The 19,914-nt window shown below is 51.7% G+C and overlaps 1 protein-coding gene across 2 annotated transcripts in view; it reads left to right on the forward strand.

Moving 5' to 3' along the window:
* Positions 1–16,587, forward strand: part of pelp1 (proline, glutamate and leucine rich protein 1) — a 29,737-nt gene extending 13,150 nt beyond the window's left edge. For both annotated transcript variants that reach the window (XM_078533846.1, XM_078533847.1), the window contains exons 10-17: positions 899–987; positions 2,445–2,561; positions 4,910–5,060; positions 6,089–6,254; positions 7,450–7,505; positions 9,491–9,694; positions 12,170–13,714; positions 16,014–16,587. In XM_078533846.1, the coding sequence (XP_078389972.1) occupies positions 899–987; positions 2,445–2,561; positions 4,910–5,060; positions 6,089–6,254; positions 7,450–7,505; positions 9,491–9,694; positions 12,170–13,714; positions 16,014–16,130 (2,445 nt within the window). In that variant the 3' untranslated portion in view covers positions 16,131–16,587. The remainder of the gene's footprint in view (positions 1–898; positions 988–2,444; positions 2,562–4,909; positions 5,061–6,088; positions 6,255–7,449; positions 7,506–9,490; positions 9,695–12,169; positions 13,715–16,013) is intronic.
* Positions 16,588–19,914: the final 3,327 nt, after the last annotated feature.

Here is a 19,914-nt window from a genome sequence, read left to right on the forward strand (position 1 = left end):
TAGACTCTCCCACAAGGGGAAACGACCTCTCAGCATCTACCCTGTCAAGCCCCCTAAGAATTTTATATGTTTCAATAAGGTCGCCTCTCATTTTTCTGAACTCCAATGGGTACAGGCCCAACCTACTCAACTTCCTCATAAGAAAATCCCCCCATACCCGAGATCAACTAGGCGTCCCTTCTCTGGACTGCCTCCAATGCCAGTACATCTGACCTTAGATAAGGCGACCCAAACTGTTCACAGTATCCTAGGTGTGGCCTGGTCCTTATTTATAATTTACTCCTCAAATAGATGATGTTCTTCAACACTGAAAACCAGATATGTGTTAAGCATTAAGTACGTGCAACAGCACTTAAATATACACTTAAAATACAGTACTGAGCACATAATCCGGTGGTCTGGTTAAGGATTTCAAGTGTAACATTGAGTTCTGCGCCCTGCATCTTTAACACGCATTTAGATGCATTAGCTTACAAACAAGCCAGTTTTTATACATTCCTCTGACTTCCTACACCTGTCCATGTCAATCCACACCACCCTGCGATACAGGAAAGTTAAAATACTCCATCCATCAAGGACTGATTTACTTCTCCAATCCCTTATCTAACACTTTTGGGTTTTTAATGAGTTCTCTCTCCCTAGACCGGCATGTTACCTGAGTGAGAGTTTCTGTACACTTGGTGTGGCACCAAGAAAAGCTGTTAACTAGAAGTGTGTCTTAAATTGAGCCACGCGTTCTGACCACCCTTCACCGTGGCATTGCGCCCCGTACCTTGCGCGGACGTGCTTTGACACTCGCTTCGCCCCAGTGTTGTTACCGACGCAGTTTGAAACGTGTGTTTGACCCTCTTTGCGTTTTTTCTCTTTTTTCTTCTCTCCTCTTAACCCTCCATTGCAGAGCTGGGTGGGTGAAGGGCCGTTGAAAATGTTAGTCCTGCCGACAATCCACTGCGACGCCCTGGAGGTTCTGTCGGCGCTCATCACCGTGTAAGTGCATCAGCATTCGCTCGAAAGCTGCCTCCCCCCCCCCCCCCCCCCCCACTGTGAGTAAAAGCCCCCCTCCTCTTCCTCCTCCGCTCTGCGATGAGGGTCCCTGTGTCAGGGATGATCTGCGTGGGCGTCACTCGCGAGTGCTCGATTCTTTTGCCCAGTTTCCTTAAATATGAGTCTCTGGCTATCAGATGTTGTCAAGAATCTTTAATTGATGGCGGGCGGTGTGTTGCAGTTCACGGGGAGCAGGTTTCTGTGGTGACGTGCGTGTTGCAGCCTGGAGCTATGGCTAGTGATGGTAGAGGCTCCAACACTCTTCCTGTCACATGGCCGACCAGGAATCTCTCTCATTCTTACTGCCTGCCATTGGCGTGGGTTGCAAGGATTTACAGGTTGATGCTCGACCTGTTCCAGCTGTGTTTTGAGCACATCGAGGCCTGGGGTGGGGCTTGAACCCGGAGCTTCTGGGCTCAGAGTTAGGGACACCACCCACTAAGCGCCGCAAGACCTTCTCGAGGTCTGCACGGACTATAAAATGTAGGGACCTGCATTATGTAAATGTTAAAGAGCAAGGAGAGGCAATAGAAAGGGTGCAATTCCAAAGTGGGTGCAGGAACAGAGAGGTCTGGGGATATGTGTGCATAAATTGTTGAAGATGGCAAGGCAGGCTGAGAAAATGGTTAATCAGACAGATACAATCCTGGGCTTCCTCAGTAGGGGCACAGCAAGCAAGGAAGTTATGTTAAACCTGTGCAAAACACTGGGTTCTGCTTTGACAGGAGTATCACGTCCTGTTCTGGGTGCCGCACTTTAGGAAGGATGTGAAGGCTTTAGAAAGGGTGCAGAAAAGATTCACGGGAATGGTTCCGGGGTGAAGGAGCTGATTCTGTTCTCTGCTTGGAGAAGCGAAGGTTGAGAGGAGATTGATAGAGGGGCTCAACATTGAGGCATCTAGGCAGTGTAGACAGAGAGAAGCTGTCCCCGTTTGACGGGCAGACTTTTGATCCCTCCCGGAATTAAGGAAGGATATGGGCACTGGGTGGAACAGTGGAGTTAAGGCTGATAATCAGCCATGATTGTACTGAATGGCGGAGCAGGCTTGAGGAACCATATGGTCTACTACTCCTATTGGCACAAGGGCAAGTGAGGCACAAGAAGGAATGGCATTGTGAGGTTTTATGGAGTGCATGGTTAGGATCTGGAATGCACTGCCTGAGAGTTTGGTGGAGGCTGCTTCAGCAATCCTCGAGTTCTGTACCAAAAGCACCTACGCTCAGGTAACCATAAAAGGTTATCGAATGTTGGCTCTTGACTTGGTGGATAGAACACAACGTGGATTGAGCACCTCCTGGCCCTACCGGTGGTAGCCCTTCCCGCCGTGTCTGTCCCTTCCGCGTTGGTGGCGGTTGAGAACGATACCCAGGGTGTGATCCGCTTGTCTTTTGGGTGAACAGGTGCCGGAAGCATTTGCTGCGATTTGCTGACATCATCTGCAGGCTCTTCCCCCAAGTGCTGAGCACGTGGAGCACGTCCCGAGACACGGCTGTACCCGGACAGGAGAAAGCATACAGGTCAGGTTCCGCGCTAGTTTGCGAACGTCTCTCATTTGCGGGATCCGGGGAGGGAGAATCGCGCAAGCAGTACCGTGACACAGGGAGTCGGGGTGGGGGGAAGGAAGCACAGAAGTCCAGATGTCAACACTGATTTCAACAATTTCAGATGATCACCTCCGCCCCCATTTTGTTTCCTTTTGTCTTGGCTGGTTTTGGTTTTTCTCTTGTTTTTTTACTTCCGGATATCAGGTGTTGGCCAATTCTGCCGTTCACACCTCCTCTACACCCACCTTTTGCTTGTCCATTACCACTCCCTTTGCCCCTGTACCCGTCAACCTTTTCTTGTCATTTAACTTCTCTTGCCCGCCACCCTATCGTGCACCTTCCCTTTTGCCGTTCTGCCCACCCTCCCCGCTTTGACTTCCTTATAAACAATTAACACCTCTTAACTGGTCCAAATTCTGACGAACGGTCATCGACCTGAAATGTGAAATCGCCCTCTCCGGGGACGCTGCCTAAGCCTGAAGGTTTCCGGCATTTTCTGCTGTTTGTTTCGGGTTTCCGGCATCTGCGGTATTTTGCTTCAGAATTATGGGCCTGTGTTTGGGATCAAATAGCACAGCCCTTGTTGATAGACTAGGGCACCATCTCCACCAGGATTTGCCCCTCCCTAATTGCCCTTGGACTGAGCGGCCTGCTAGACCATTTCAGAGGACAGTTAAGAGTCAGCCACATTGCTGTGGGCCTGGAGTCACATGTAGGCCAGACCAGGTAAGGACAGCAGATTTCCTTCCCTCGAGGGCATTTGTGAACCCGGAAGGGTTTTTACAATAATCGGTAAGAGTTTCATGGTCACCATTACTGAGATGAGCTTTGTATTTGTTATATTAATTGAATTTAAATTCCATCAGCTGCTGTGGTGGGATTTGAACCCACGTCTCCAGAGCATTAGCCTGGGCCTCAGGATTACTAAGCCAGTGACGTTACTGCTAGTCCAATGATATAACTACTAGGCCACCGTCTCCCCCTAGGTTGAGAGAAGGGATTCTCATTCATTTGGTCTGCACTACCTTTCCTCATGTCTCTCTGGCCCAAGTTTATAGATCAAACCCCAGTTTAGGATAGGTGGTGAGTCTCTCCTTTACACTGTGGAAGAGTTGGAGCTGATGCGATTGATTTTGATGGGTTGGATGTCACTGCGTATGATGGGGGCTGTTGGAATACCAGCACTGAGGATAGCGATTATGTCGTTGGGCTAGTGATACAGAGCCCTGGGATACTGACCCAGACAAGGGGAGAACAAATCCCACTAATGGCGGTTTGAGATTCAGTTATTATCTATTTTGTTATGGTCCGCACTGAAGTGACCATGAAGCTTTTAGATTTTTGTTTAAAAAAAAACCCCATCTGGTTCACTGGTGCCCTTCAAGGAAGGAAATGTGTCCTCGTTACCCCGTCTGGGCATAAAAGATTACAAGACATAGGAGCAGGAGTAGGCCATTTGGCCCCTCGAGCCTGCTCGACTATTCAATATTCTTGAAAAAAAGAGAGATGTCGAATCTTTTCAAGTTGCACTCATCAGGACACTTCGCAATATAAGGGGAAAACAACAATTTATATTGTGTGAGAAGACTATTCAATATTATCATGATAGTGACCATCACTCCACTTTCCTGTCTGCACCCCCATTTTCCTTGGCTCCCTCGTCATCAAAAATCTGTCTTCCTCCGCCTTGAACGTATTCCGTGACCCGGCCTCCACTGCTCCCTGTGGAAGAGAATTCCAAATGCTCACGGCCTTCTGAGAGAAGAAATTCCTCCTCATCTCCGTCTTGAAAAGGAGGCGACCCCCGCCTGACTTTGAAACTGTACCCCCTCGTTCTAGATTCTCCCATAAGAGGAAACGTTCTCTCAGCAATCCACCCTGTCAAGTCCCCCCAGAATCTTTTACGTTTCAATGAGATCACCCCTCATTCTTCTAAACTCCGATGAGCGTGGGCCCAACCTGCTCAACCTTCCTTAGCAATTCTGAAGCCCTTCAAGTGACTGCACGCACGATAGGGTCACAGCAATCACCAGGAACCCCAATTGGAAGAGGCGTAAGTGGGGGGAGGGGGAATCATGCTGATATGTGACTCCAGCCCCCTCACTGATGGGGTGGAACCTCAGTCACCCTCTTGAGGTGACCTACCAACTCACTCAGTGTATAAAACCAACTACCAACGATTCAAGGAGGCAGCCCACCACCAGGGCAACTCAGGATGGGTGGTAAATGCCATCCTTATCGGCGACGCCCATGTCCCATGAATGAATGTGGGGTGGTGGGGGAGGAAGAAGTTAACTAAAATGACAACATTGTGTTTTTAGCTCAGTGAGAGTCAAGGCCTACGAGGTCCTGGGGACGTGGGTGAAGGTCTGTGGGGCTTCCTCGGGAGTTCTGCAAGGGGCATTCCACCATTCTGACGTCTTATTGGCTAACTTGATCGCTGACATCACTCCGGTAGTGGACACGATGAAGGTAAGAGAGCGGCTGGCGAGGAGAGTAAAATTCTGGATAAAAGAAAATTTCCCCCAAGGCTTCGATAGAAGAGAGTCCCCTGATGGAAGGTGGTCAGTCACTCGACTCACCTCGGTGAATGGCCGCTTGTGGCTGGCTCCGTTTCTGTGCCAAATCCTCCAAGGGAGTGGGGTAAGGGTCACGACTCCCAGTGGGGTCACGCGACCCCAAAAATCTCGTCCCGAGTTCCCAGGCCATAACGGCTGTGGAGCGGAGACCCTGTCGGCAACGTCCTGGGACTGGCTCCGAAGCCCCTTGATACTTCAGGCCAATTTTTCTTCCTGGCTCGCTGTGGTCATGAGGGGAGGGGAGGTGTGAGCCTCCAAGTGACTGCACGCGCGCTAGGGTCACAGCGATCACCAGGAGTCCCAATTGGAAGAGGCGTAAGTGGGTGGGGGAGGGGGATCATGCTAAAATGTGAGGGTTGGGTTGGAGGTTCAACGTTTAGAGAGACATTTTGAAGTTCAAGGTGTGAGCGTTATTGGAGGTCGCTATCCTGCTGTTTTGTTTTATTTTGACAGCTGAAGTCACGCTCAACTCCCGGATCCCTCCCACCTCCCTCCAAATTTTTTCACTCTGGGGTCACACGAGATCTGAGCCATTAAAATGGGGTAGAAGTAGGGGAAAAAGTTTGGGAAGCACTGCTGTCGGAGAAATTAACTTTTTCCTCAAATGATGAGATCTGGGGCATCGTAACGTTTTGTAATCTCAACACGCCATGAATTTAAACCTGTAATGTCCACCCATCAACAGCTTCTCCTTTACTGGTGTTGTAGCTTCTTAACCGTACTCCCTCAGCCCCTCTAACTAGGAGGAGGTGGTGGGTGGTGGGGATGGATGTGGAAGTTGCCGCCCACTCCCTGTCGTCCACCCCCACATTCCCCACCTCGGCTCCAATTGGAGCCTCGCGGGGCTATCGCGGGTCGGGGACCAAGCCCCGCTCCCCCCCGCCAACCTGACTGAGAGGCTTTGACCTTTACCCTTTGCAGCTGCGGGCGGGCAAGCCGGCGGGGGACGGGACCCAGCCGCTCAACTACGGCAAGCACAGCAGCAAGAAGCAAAAGCTGATGGACCTGACCGACGCCGCGGCGCTGACGGGCCACAAGAAGCAAGACCCGGCCGCCAACAGCGACGTCTGCCTGGCGGCGCTGAAAGGTACTCGCCGCGTTGCCCCTCACCAGTTCGGCCCCGGTTTCACATCCGTTTCAGAAGGGCCTCGCCCTATCCAGCCTCGCTGCGAAGAGTGTAGAATGGGAGCGGAGCTTATAGACCAGGTCATGTCACACTCCTGACGTCCATTTTAACCTTGCGTCAATGAGGCGAATAGAGTAACCTGGGAACGTGCTCACGTTCATGTCTGCCTCAGCCTTAGCTCCTGAGTCATTCCCAGCTACTGTGTGTGCGCACGCGTTGTGTGAGTGCCTTAGTCCCAGCTCCTGAACCGCCCCCCCCATCTGTGAGGACTAGGATTGCGTCGGATTGTTCTCTGGAGTTTAGAAGAATGAGGGGCGATCTCAGTCAAACATACAACATTTTTGCAGGGCTTGACCAGGTCTCTGCAGGAAGGACGTTTCCCCTGACTGGGGTTGTGGGAGGGGTCTAGAACCAAGGGGGCACAGTCTCAGAATAAGGGGCATTTAGGACTGAGATGAGGAAGATTTTCTTCACTCAGAGGGTGGCGAATCTTTAGAATTCTCTACCCCAGAGGGCTGCAGAGGCCATTGAGTATGCTCAAGACTGAGATCGATAGATTTCTACGTATTAAAAACATCAAAGGGATACGAGGATAGTGCAGGAAAATGGTGTTGAACTGGAAGATCAGCCTTGATCTCATTGAATGGCAGAGCAGGCTCGAAGGGCCGAATGGCCTACACCTATTTATTATGCACAGAAACAGGCTGTTCGGCCCAGCCAGCCCATGCTGCACTCGAGCCTCCTCCCATCTTTCTTCGTCTAAATATACCAGCTATTCCCTCCTCCCTCACGCGTTTGTCCAGCCTCCCCTCAGATGCTGTTAAACACTATTCGCCTGTGATGACGAGTTCCACGTTCTCGGCACTCTCTGGGTGAAGAGGTTTCTCCTGAGCCGATAGCTGTTTTCCAAAATGGCTGCATTGAAAATCGGCTGCTCATTCATGGAGGAGTCCGCGTGCCACCAACTTAGATCTGCCCCCCGGCAATCGTGACCCCAGGGGACCCTGCGCCCACACTCGGACCAGGCTCTCCTGACAGTCGGTCCAGAGGATGCAGACCTAGGGGGCTGTGCGCCTGCACCTCCATTGGCTTCTTTCACTGGCTGATCTGGGCCCTAATTCTCTGCTTTGTTGTTTTTTTCCCACCCCCCCCCCAGCCTGTAGCGATGTGATCCTGTCCTGTGGAAGCTTATTGAAGGAGGAAACGCACAAGGTGAGTGTAACTTAACTGTGCAGGGTGTGCCAGGGTTCCTTCTGATACCTGTCCACAAGCTTAAAAATAGCGCACGCGTTTATAAAGCACCTTTCCCCACCTCGGGATACCCCAAAGGACTTCATAGACAATTAAATACCTTAAATACGCAATAAACAGTCAGATCCTGAGAAGCAAGGCGGAACAGAGGAACCTTGGGATGCACAGATCCCTGAAGGTTGTTGGACAGAGCAGTAAGGCGGTCAAGACAGCTTATGCCTGTATTAGCCGAGGGGTGATGCTGGGACTGTATAAAATGCTAGTTAGGCCACAGCTGGTGCACTGCATGCAGCTCTGGCTGCCGCATTATAGTAAAGATGGGATTGCACTAGAGAGGGTGCAGAGGAGATGTTCACCAAGATGTTGCCTGGACGGGAGAATTTTAATTATGAGGAATTATTGCATTTTGTTCAGAACAGAGGGGCCTGAGGAAAGACCCTAAGCGAGGGTCCAGATGGAGTGGATAGGGAGGCCCTATTCCCCTTGCTCGAGGGGTGTAGATTAGGATAAGAGGTGGGAGGTTTAAAGGGGGTTCAAAGGAAAAGCTTTTTACCCAGATGGTGGTGGTGGGTGGGGGGAGATCTGAAACTCACTGCCTTAAAGGGCAGTAGAGGTAGAAACCCTCATCGTTAACTTGCACCCACACAGCTACAGACCAAGAACTGGGAAGTGGGATTAGGATGATGGCTCCTAGTCAGCTGGCGCAGAAAGGATGGGCCGAAAGGCCCACATCCGTGCTGCATATTTCTATGGTTAAGGTACGGCCTTGTAGGTTAGCACGCCCGCCAGATGAGTGCACAGCAAGATCCCACGGGCGGCACCGTGGTGAGCGGGCAGTTGACCTGCTGCGAAGGTGGCCTGAAACCTGATCTTTGTCGCCCTCTAGCTTGGCAGAATTGCCACAGACCCAGGCACCGCGGCTGAATCCATCACCCACCCTTCCTGTGACCATTTGGGTCGGGGGGAGGGGAAGAGGCTGTTAAAGTTCCGTACTGAAAAGCTTAAATAATTAGATACAAGTAAAAGTTTTGGGAGCAACCTGCATCGTTCCAAGAAACTTCAGGAGTTGTTTCTGATAGAATAGACGGGTAGCAACTTTCTCCGCTGGCCGGAGAGCCAGTGACCCGACTGACAAAGGAACCAGGGAGATGTGGGTTTGTTTTAGGAGGCGAATTGTCGCTATCCGGAATGCCCTGCCTGAAAGGCTGGCGGAAGCAGATTGAATGGGAAGGGCGTCAGATAAATACTTGGGAATGAAACATTTGCGGGGCCCTGGGGATGAATAATGGGGGAGCGAGATGAATCGGGAGTAGCTGTTTCAAAGAGCTGGCACAGGCACAATGGGCCGAATGGCCAGATCCAATGGTATCATCTCACCTTCAATTTGAATCACTTTTGTTTAGTCAAAGTTGTTGGTCATCATTCCTAGTTTTGAACCTTGCTTGTGGCAAAATTGTCAAGTGTGCCTTCCACAATTCAGTCTATTCCTTATATATAAAAAAAAAATAATAATTCTGGCTCTAGTTCCCTTACATTTGCTGCCTCAGCGTTGTACCAGGCTGCTATCAGGAGGCTGGGGGGAGAGAGAGATTGGAGCACAGCAGTCTGCGTTTAAGTAGTGCCTTTAACATAGTAACAGCCCCTGAGCTGCTACACAGGAGCGTCTCAGGACACTAAGCCTCGTGAGATATTGGAACGAGCTTGTTCAAGGTGGGGTTGGCATTGAGGGAGGCCTTAAAAAGGAGGGAGAGAAACAGATTTCCTGGCTGGGATGAGAGAGAAACACTTACACCAGGGTTTTGAGACTTTAATCCTTGCAACAATTAGACCAACTTTTCCTGGTGAAACCTCCCTCCACCTCCCACCTCCAATTATCTTCAGTCGCAAGTCCGTTGTTAAGAGCTGCTTCCGTTTCCGCTGACCTCTTCCGCTCTCTTCCACCACAGAAGCTCCACGAGCTGGTGCTGCCCCTCCTGATCCGCCTGCAGCAGGGCGCGAGCACGGTGAGCCCCTACCTGCACCCGGACTGCCGGCGGGAACTCTACCGCCTCCTGCTCTTCCTGCTGCTGGTCCCCAGTTCGAGATGGCCGCCGCCGCTGCACTGCGCCGTCAGGACGTTCAGCCAGGGCCAGAACGATGGAGACACCGAGGTAAAACGCCAGAGGACCGTCCGCTCGCGCGGGCGCTTCACTGTTCCAGGTTTCCTTGTTGCGATAATCTGTGTCCGCGCGCGTGTAACGGGAACGGTGTAAGTATCGAGCTGCGGCCGGGCCACCTTGTTTGTCATGGCGCTGTGGCTGCGCCGTGGTCACATCTTCTCCACTAAGCGAGCGACGCAGACGCTGCGATCTGCCCACTTTGCCTGAATCGCCCTAGGCTTTGCGAGAAATTTTGTAAACTTAAGCACAGTGAACAATCCCATAAAGAAGAGGGGGACCTAATTAGGCCTGAATGCCTGCCTGGTTGGCAGCCATCCTCCGTTGGACCTGTAAGCTACCCTTTTCCCCTCGTGCTTATCTAGCTTCCTGTTAAATGCTGAGGTACCCTAGGGTGGGGGGTGGTGGGGTGCGGTGTAGAACCAGGGGACACAGTCTCAGACTAAGGGGCAGGCCATTTAGGACTGAGACGAGGAGGAATTTCTTCACTCAGAGGATGGGAATTCTCTATCCCGAAGGGCTGTGGAAGCTGAATCATTGAGCACGTTCAAGACAAAGATCGATAGGTTTGTAGATACTCACGCCATCAAGGGGATGTGGGGATAGTGCGGCGAAAGTGGCATTGAGGTAGAAAATCAGCCACGATCTAGTTGAATGGCGGAGCAGGCCCAAGGGGCTGAGTGGCCACCTCCTCCTACATACAGTAGCATAGTGGCTACGTTGCTGGACAACTTAATCCAAGCCCTGGACAAATGGTCCAGCCAAAGTGAGTTTCAATCCTACTGGGGGAATTTAAATTCAATTAATTAAATAAATCTGGAATAAAAACTGACCGGACTGTTGTAAAAATGCATCTGGTTCGCTTGAGGGAAGGGAAATCTGCCGTCCTTTCCCGGTCTGGCCTACGTGTGACTCCAGACCCACAGCGATGTGGTTGACTCTTAACCACCCTCTGAAATGGCCGAGCGAGACACTCAGTTGCATCCCAAGGTGTCAGCTCGCCACCGCCTTCTCGAGGGCAATTAGGGATGGGCAATAAATATTGGCCTTGCCAGCCAGCGTCGCCGACATCTCGTGAATAAATACATTTTTTTTTTAAGAAAAGCCGCCTCAACCAACCCTTGCAGTGATGAGTTCCACTCTCTGGGCAAAGAAGTTGCTCCTGAATTTCCGATTGGATTTATCAGTGGCGATCTTAATTTTCGGACCCAGATTCTGCTGTCCCCGGCAAGTGCGAACATCTCCTTAGCTACGCTATCGAGCCCTTCCATCATATTGAAGGCCTGTGGCAGACCACTCTTCGGTTTTCCCTTTTCTAGAGCAAGGAAGCCCAGTCTCTTCAATAATTCCTGATGGGTTTAACCGCTCAGTTCTGGCGCCAATCCTGTAAATCCTTTTTGTACCTTCCCCAGTGCCTCGGTATCCTTTTTTATACAATGGTGACCAGGACTGCTGTTCATATTCCAAGAGTGGCCTATGAAAGGTTATACAAGCTTAAAGGAACTCCCTGTGGGCAGCCCCACAGGCCATGGTCAGTTGTATTATGGCATAAAAAAATAGGATCAGGAGTAGACATTTGACATTTTGAACCTGCTCTGCCAGTCAGTATGATCTCTTTGTGGCCTCAACTCCACTTTCCTGCTTGTGCCATAAGACATAGGAGCAGAAATTAGGCCATTCGGCCCATCGAGTCTGCTCCGCCATTCAATCATGGCTGATCAGTTTCTCAACCCCATTCTCCCGCCTTCTCCCCGTAACCTTTGATCCCCTTACCAATCAAGAACCTATCTATCTCGGTCTTAAATACACTCAATGACCTGGCCTCCACAGCCTTCTGTGGCAATGAATTCCATAGATTCGCCCACTCTCTGGCTAAAGAAGTTTCTCCTCATCTCTGTTCTAAAAGGTCTTCCCTTTACTCTGAGGCTGTGCCCTCGGGTCCTAGTCTCTCCTACCCATGGAAACATCTTCCCCACGTCCACTCTATCTATGGCCCCTCCAGCCATAACCCTTGTCTCCCTTGTCAATGAAAAATCTGGCCAACTCGGCCTTGGTATATTCAGTGACCCGGCCTCCACTGCTCTCTGGGGAAGAGAATTCCAACCCCCTGAGAGGAGAAATTCCTCCTCTGTGTCTTGAATGGGGAGACGCCTTATTTTGAAACTGTGCCCCCTCCTTCCCGATTCCAGATTCTCCCATGATGGGGGGAAAACATCCTCTCAGCATCCCACCCTGTCAAGGAATGTATAAATTTCAATAGGATCACCTCTCATTCTTCTAAACTCCAACGAGTACAGCCTCAACCTTTCCCCATAAGACAAAGACGCTCATTCCAGGAACCAGCCGAATGAATCTTCCCTGAACTGCTTCCAATACAAGTACATCCCTCCTTAAGTAAGGTTAAGTATGGCGTGGGGACCTAGAAGCTTAAGGTTCCTGCAGTAAACTTGCATCGTTTTTATCTTGCAGGTCTCAGCTTTTTGCTCGGAGGCACTGGTCATCTGCAACTGCTTAATACACCCGCGGGTGCCCTCTCTTCAAATGCCCCTCAACACGTCCAGCCTAATCGCGGCCGCTTTCAAGCCGTCGGCGCCCGACTTGCAGGCCCCCGGCCGGCAGCCTCAAGTGCCCACGTTCCACCTCCCCGCTCCTCCGGCCCGGCCGCAGCCCGACCTGCCCTCGCAGGGGCGCTTTGCCGGCCTGCCGGCACCCGCGCGCTTCCCCCCGCCGCTGGCCCCCGCCAGCTCGGCGGAGAACCACGCCCCCGAGGAGGCGGGGCCCATGGAGACCGAGGCCCCGGCGGCGCCGCACGACGACGAGGACGCCGCCCTGTTCGGCAACGGCGGCCACCGGCCGGTCTTCGTGCGCTACGACAAGGAGGAGGAGTCCGACGTGGAGATCTCCCTGGAGAGCGACTCCGACGACAGCGTCCTGATCGTGCCGGAGGGGCTCCTGCCCGAGCGCGGGGCCACGCCCGACGCCAAGAAGGAGGAGATGGAGGAGATCGAGAAGGTGGTGGTCGCGTCGCCCTCTCAGAGCCAAGTGCCGTCCGCGGCCCCCACCCAAGCCCAGGCTCCGGCGGCTCCAGCTCCGGCACCGGCGCCGTCCCCTCCCCAACTGGCGGCCACCGAAGAGCCGAAGCTGGAATCCCAGGAGGTGGACGAAGACCTCACCGTCATCAACATCAACAGCAGCGAGGATGAAGAGGGGGAGGAGTACCCAGAGGACGAGGACGACTATTACGACGAGGAGGAGGAGGACGACTACGAGGATGAGGAGGACTTTGAGGAAGGCGAAATGGAGGAGGAGGAGGAGGAGGAAGAGGAGGACGAGGACGAGATGGATTACAAGGAGATTGACGAGCTGGAAGAGGACGAGGAAGACGAGATGTACGAGCACGACCAGGAGGGGATGTCCGAGGAGGAAGAGCCTCCCCCAGAGCTGACGGTGCAGGTCGACGAAATCGGCGGGGTGGCGGCGGTCGACGAGGGTCCGACTGAAGCGAAGCCGCGGGCGTACAGCGCGCAGCAAGACCCACGCCCCCGGCAGGAGGGCGCGGCGGAGGAGGAGGAGGAGGAGGGGGCGCAGGAGGGACCCCCAGCCACCCAGCCGGGGGGGCACGCCGGCGAGACCAAAGCGGAGGCGGACAAGACGCGGGCGGAGCAGCCCGCCGAGGCGCGGGCGACCGGGCCGACGCCGGCACCGGCGGGGGAGGAAGCGACGCCACGGGCAGAGCCGGAGCCGGAAGGGGAGGAGGTGCTGCGCCGCCAGGAGGCGGCCAACTCCGCGCCGGACGGGGACAAAGCGGGCGTGGCGGCGCCGGAAGGCTGGGCCGCCGACGGGGCTGTGGCCTCGGATAAAGGTGATGCCCCGAGCGCGGGCGAGCCGGCGGCGAAAGCCGAGGACGGAAGCCCGGCCAAGGACGCCGATGCCGCTGAGGGGATGGCGGAGGAGAGCGCGAGCGGCCAACCGGGCAAGGAGGAAACGCCGACCGAGAAAGCTGCTGAGGCTGAGGTAAGATCTCCACACCTTCTGGTGAAAGCCGCACCCGCCGAAAGCCGATACCATCGGAAAACCCGGCAGGGGTACCGCAGCCGAGGACGGAAATGGCCTCGCGCTCAGACCACCCCAGTGCAAAGCCCTGTCTCATTACCCCAGAGCACCTGGGAGGGGCTTCCTCAGCCCCCCTCTGTTGGCACTGGCCAAAAAAAGATAAGGTCTAACAGATTCCCCAGGGCGCCCAGTAAATGGTGGTGATTTTAAGTAAAGAAAGGAACCCGGGGCTGTGTTCACTGGAGTAGAGAGGGTTTGGTGGCAGGGGTGGGAGATAAGACCAGAAAGAACGGGGCATTTATTTTTTTGTGTGTAGCATCTGATCAAATCCTCAAGGTGTTCGGGAACCACTTCACAACCAGTGAGTTGCCACCGGGCAGGTCAAATCCCGTTTTTTGAGGGCGGTGTGACTGTTGAAACTGCCAAAGGATTGGAGGTGGATAAATAGTGAAAGGCAACTGGTGGTCATATCAGTAACAAGGTGCTGCAAATGGAGAGCGTAAAGGAAGTCTGGAAGCAATCTATTTTGCGCAGAAAGTTACCTGATCTTGTTCAATACTACCACCACCATCTCGGGGCAGTTAGGGGCGGACAGCAAGTGCTGGCCTTACCAGCGAACAGCTCCTCCAGTGAACAGATCAAATACTTTACTGAAAGCAAGTCAGAGGATTTTTTGCAAGGCAGTTGAAGGAATCTGGATTAGAGTAGACATCACTAGTCTTTAGTCCTATTGCATACCTCTGCACAACTGCGTCCCAAGAGAGCAAGCACACGGTTTCCTTCAGTAATGCCGCCTGCAAAGCGACTGAAGTGAGCAGCCCAGCTGGGAACAACATTTACATTTTAATTTTATAAAGCGATGATCTCAAGGAAGACCATTAGTTTTTTAAAATAATTTCAAATTCCCAGTTATTAACTTAAAAGAATTATGCTGCAAGGTTTCGTGTTTTAAACAAAAACCATTACTGTAGAAGAGCTCAGCAAAGTAACTAACTTAACACTATATATTTTTTCGTAAACACCTGTTCTTCAACCCCGAAAATCTCAACAGGGCGCTCCCAGTTTGACTTGTTGTTTCCACCCAAGCGTTCCCTTATACTTACTCAGATCTTGAGGGCTCCTTCACTTCTCCTGGGACCAAACCAAGGCATGCCACAGCTCTCAGGAATTCACTTTGATTTTTTTTCAGCGTTCCTGCTGTTCTGAGTTATGAGATTTTTTTGAGGTCCTTTCACTAGCATTCTGCCAGGCGACCCTCTTTAAGCACCTCACAGTTCTGGACACTCCAGTGAAAGCATGGGGGCTTCACTGCCTTCTTGCTTAGTGGTCCACAGCTCAGGGCAGCTTTCTCTCACTGTCCGTATCCGTATCCAAGCTGTTCCCGCTCCAGATATAAACTGTTTTCTGTAGGGGGGGGGAAAAATCACCCAGATAAACCCAAAACAAAAAGGTACCTCCCCTGTCCCCTATCCAGCGGCAATGACAACATAAAGGGGATGTCCCAGATAGAGATTTTGACTAATTAACCACCTTCCCAAACCTGGCCTTTAATCTGAAGAGTATATGGATACTTTAAGAACTTCTCTTGGTTACCAGTTGCTTTCCAATTTTCTTTTGATCTAGGGAATTACATGAACAATTTAAACCGCTAATGAAGATGATATGTAGACATCTCATCTCCACCAAGAGACTGAAAGGGGCCATCCATTGTTAATCTTTTCCCATTTCCAACTCTGACCTTTTATTAAACAAACACACCCTTTTTATCTCAACCTTGGGCTTTTCCCTATTTATTTTGCATTTAAAAATTCAATTCCCAAACTGAAAGTTATATTCCTACAGCGTATAAGTCCTGAAATTAAAAATGTTCACAAGAATAAATTTCCTTTAGTTCTACATGTCATTTTGGAGTTTATTGCCACTTTGCATATTTTTTTAAGAAAGAGACATTTGTTAAATTGCTTGGGACTGAGGCCAGTTGGAATGACCCTGGGTGTCAGTTAAGAACAGGCAGCTCCAGTATGGATCTGGGCAGACACAATGGGCCGAATGGCCTCATCAGACACTGTTGTGTTCCACCCTGGTCAAGGTGGCTCTTCTGTATCAACAAGGCCCATTTTGCACATTCCTGGGTTGGTTATAAACTGCCTAACGAACGCAGCACTTGTAGCCAGAGAGAGACTCCTATGACTGCTTCATTCATTCCCTTGCATTTTCTTCCCCCCCCCCCTTCCTGCCAAACAACACTCACCACCCTCAGGACCAAGATGACCAGACAGCGGCCATGCTGGCAGACTTCGTGGACTGCCCACCGGATGAGGAGGAGGAGGCGCAGGAGGTGGCGGGAGCAGCGGCGGAACCGAGCACCAGCAGCTGAGTGCGTTCCCCGTCGGGGAGGAGATGGTAGAGGCGTCGACGGCTTTGGCAACGCTGCTGGAGCGGGTGGGGTGGGGGTGGGGGTGGGGGGGAGGGGGAGGGGTTGGGGTTGTGGTGGGGTGTGGGTGGGAGGTGCTGTGGTGGTGGAGAACCACGGTTTGTCATGGAGTGAGTGCAGTGGCCAGAGCTCCTTTGGTGCTACGCTCATTTTGTGTATGGGTTGGGGAGGGAGGGAGAATGGGTCAGCCAACCGGCTGGTTTTATTTCCAACCACTCTTGAGGCCGCCTGGCTATGTGGTTGGGGACTGAGGGTGGGGGAAGCTTCCAGAATGTTTCCTTTCTGTCTCTGCATATGTATTTTGTATGTTTTTATATTACAAAAAAAAGAACCTGAACACAAATTGCCAACACGGCAGAACTCGAGGAACTTGTATACGCGATTAATAAACACAGTAAACAATGGACAGGCCCGTGCGCTATTTGTTTTCACTCCGTGCTCACCAGTCTCTGTCTCACGGGCACAGCATGTTCTTAAACCAGGCCTTTCTGCTCCCCGCCACCCTTTGACCTCCTCCGCACGACCGCTCAACCAGTGAGGAGATGTTTTAAATCGAAAAGTACATTCATCACCCAAACAGCAGCTCTCTCTCTCTCTGCCAGCAGACCAGGGGTGTCAAAATGGGCTTCGTTTTCCAACACGGCTTCAGGTTGGTGGAATCTCGTTTTGGTTTATTTCTCACATATTAATTTTCAGTCAGCAAATGGTCCTGTTCCTGTGGCTACATCCCATTAACGAATGAAGGGGAAAAAAATTAAACGAGCCACACCGACTGATTCAAAGTGATCGTCACAATGAACTCCTTGACCCCTCGCTTCACCTCTGACTGGAGGTGGGTTTTTTTGCGGAGTGTTGGGCGCACTCAGAACTCTCCTTCGTCCAGGAATCCTCTGATTATCAAGTTATGCGAGGAACAGGTTCCCAGGAGGCGCGCTCTCTCTCTCAGTCAGTTTGCGCTTTTTCCTGTCCCCCTCGGTACATCATCAAGCACCCCACCGTCCCTCCGTGTCTCACTCGGCCTGTAAAGGAAGCGATCCATTTTGGATTGTGCGTTGATTGCCTGGGACCTGTGGCCGGGGTTAGAGATCGAAGATGAGCTGCAGAGCAGAGGTTGCCCCTCTTGTCAAGAGCAAGAAGGAAGGGGAAGAGAGAGCGAGAGCGAGGCAAATCCTGGCTCTGCCTTCCCTGAATTGGTTTCGTGTTTGACCTGTCAAGGGAGAGCAAGACTCTTGCCCCCCTGGCCTGTGAGTCAGGCCGAAGGGGGGAGGGGAGAAGGGCAGCCAGATAACGGTGACCTCCCTGATCCCACTCAAGAGTTATAAATACGCCCCACCGTCCTACTGGTGCTTTCACTTCCAGCTTCCTCCACCCCCGCAGGGGTTAACTCCCCAGCGTCCAGGTTGGTGCTGGTCACAGTAATTCCCGAACAGAGGTTGAAACTCAAGACTCCTGTCTCCTCCTCCCCTATTAACCAAGAAATTGTCTGAACTCCCAGCCACTGGGCAGCTGCCATCAGAACAGACCAATACCCTGTCTCTTTGATTTTGGAAACCGGGCATTAAGCGGGCGCAAGAGAAGAGTTTTGTTGTACAAAAACAAAAATACCTGGAAAAACTCAGCAGGTCTGACAGCATCCGTGGAGAGGGACACAGTTGACACGTTTCGAGTCTGGATGACCCTTCATCAGAACTAAGACATATAGAAATGCGATAAAATATAAGTTGGAAGAAGGGGGTGAGACAGGAGAGCTGGGCCAGTGATAGGTGGAGGCCAAGACGTGATTGCCAAAGATGTCATAGACAAAAGGACAAAGGAGTGTTGACGGTGGTGATATTATCTAAAGGATGTGCTAATGGGGACATTAAGGGAAGCAAGCTAGTGGCAGATGGCCCTAGTGGGGGTGGGGGGAAGGGATCGAAATGGGCTAAAAGATGGAGATGAAACAATAGATCGAAATAAATTTAAAAATAGGAGGGAAAAGAAAAAATATACTGTGTAAAAACAATGTGTTTAAATTATTAATAATAAAAAAAACTATAAATTATTGGAAAAAGGGGAGTGGGGATGGAGGAGAGAGTTCATGACCTGAAATTGTTGAACTCAATATTAAGTCCGGAAGGCTGCAACGTGCCTAGTCGGAAGATGAGGTGCTGTTCCAGGTATTTTTGTTTTTGTTCTAGATTTCCAGCATCCGCAGTATTTTGCTTTTATCCAAGAGTTTTGTAGTCACTGGGAGCAACACGTTTTCATGGGGCACAGGTCGACTTGTGTGTGTCTCAGTCCTGGACTGTGTACACTAGGTGAAAGGGGGTGAGGTGGGGTGGGGGGGGGAGGGAACACTTCAAACACATGAAATGGGAGCAGGAGTAGGCCATTCGGCCCCTCGAGCCTGCTCCGTCATTCGAGAAGATCGTGGCTGGCTTGATTGTGGCCTCAACCGCACTTTCCCATTTGTCCCGTCCCCCCCCCCCTCCCATATCCCTTGTCGATCAAAAATCTATTTAACTCAGCCTTGAATATATTCAATGGCCCAGTCTCCACTGCTTTCTGAGGAAGAGAATTCCACGGACCAACGACCCTCTGAGAGAAAAAAAAAATTCTCCTCGGTTTTAAATGGGAGGCCCCTAATTTTTATAGTGTATCCTCTAGTTCAAGACTCCTCCACAAGGGGGTGCAAGCTCCCCAACATCCACACTGTCAACTCCCTGAGGATGTCATATGTTTCAATAAGATAACCCCTCATTCTGCTAAACTCCAATGAGTATAGGCCCAACTTGTTCAACCTTTCCTCCTAAGGCAACCCCTTCATCCCAGGAATTAGTCGGGTGAACCTTCTCTGAACTGCTAATGCAATTATCTCCCTTTAATATAATTATATAATTCCCTCTTGTGTTGCACTGCATATCTTGCGGACACTCCGTTCCAGTCCCTCTAAGTGTACAGTAAAAGGGGGAGTTCCAGCCCCTCTAAGTGTACAGTAAAAGGGGGAGTTCCAGCCCCTCTAAGTGTACAGTAAAAGGGAGAGTTCCAGCCCCTCTAAGTGTACAGTAAAAGGGGACAATTTACTGCGTTCCCGCTGTCTGCCTCTTTCTCTGTCTCTTTCCCTCTTTTTCTCTCTCTGCCCCTTTTTTCCCTCTGTGTCTCTCTCTGTTGCACACGCACTGTCATGCGCACTTTTTCTGCGTCTGTCATGCAGGCGGTCTCTCTATATCTTTCACGCACATGCACTCTCCCCCTCTACGTCTTGTCGCGCGTGCTCTCCTCCCACTTGCACTCTTCCTGTCTCTGTCTCGCTTTGGCTCCATCTCACTCTGTCTCTCTTTCTGTTTCTCTATCTCTCTCCGTCCCTCTCCCCCTCTCTCTTTGCCCCTCTCTCTCTCTCTCTCTCTCATGCTGTTTATAACCAGGTGGAAACTGCTAGTGAGGGCAAACCCGGATTTCACTTCCAGCAGCTGAGCCAACTTGGTAAATGAGGCGTTTGGTTCCTGTTTAAGGCTCTGCAGTGTAAGGGCCCTCCACCTGAACCACTACCTCTTGTTTCCCTCCCCACAGAGGCTGCCTGATTTTTCGGTTTCTTTCAGAGCTCCCGCAGCCACAGCATTTCACTTGGAGCTAAGAGGGAGAGCTGGCTGTGCAGCACCTGGACACAGCGCCAAAGGACCCTGACGCTGTCACACACACACTTGGTGTGAACGATGGGGTGGGGGGTGCTGTTGGAGGTGGATTT

The sequence above is a fragment of the Cetorhinus maximus genome, chromosome 34 (genome assembly GCF_964194155.1).
Source record: "Cetorhinus maximus chromosome 34, sCetMax3.hap1.1, whole genome shotgun sequence".
Taxonomy (NCBI): domain Eukaryota; kingdom Metazoa; phylum Chordata; class Chondrichthyes; order Lamniformes; family Cetorhinidae; genus Cetorhinus; species Cetorhinus maximus.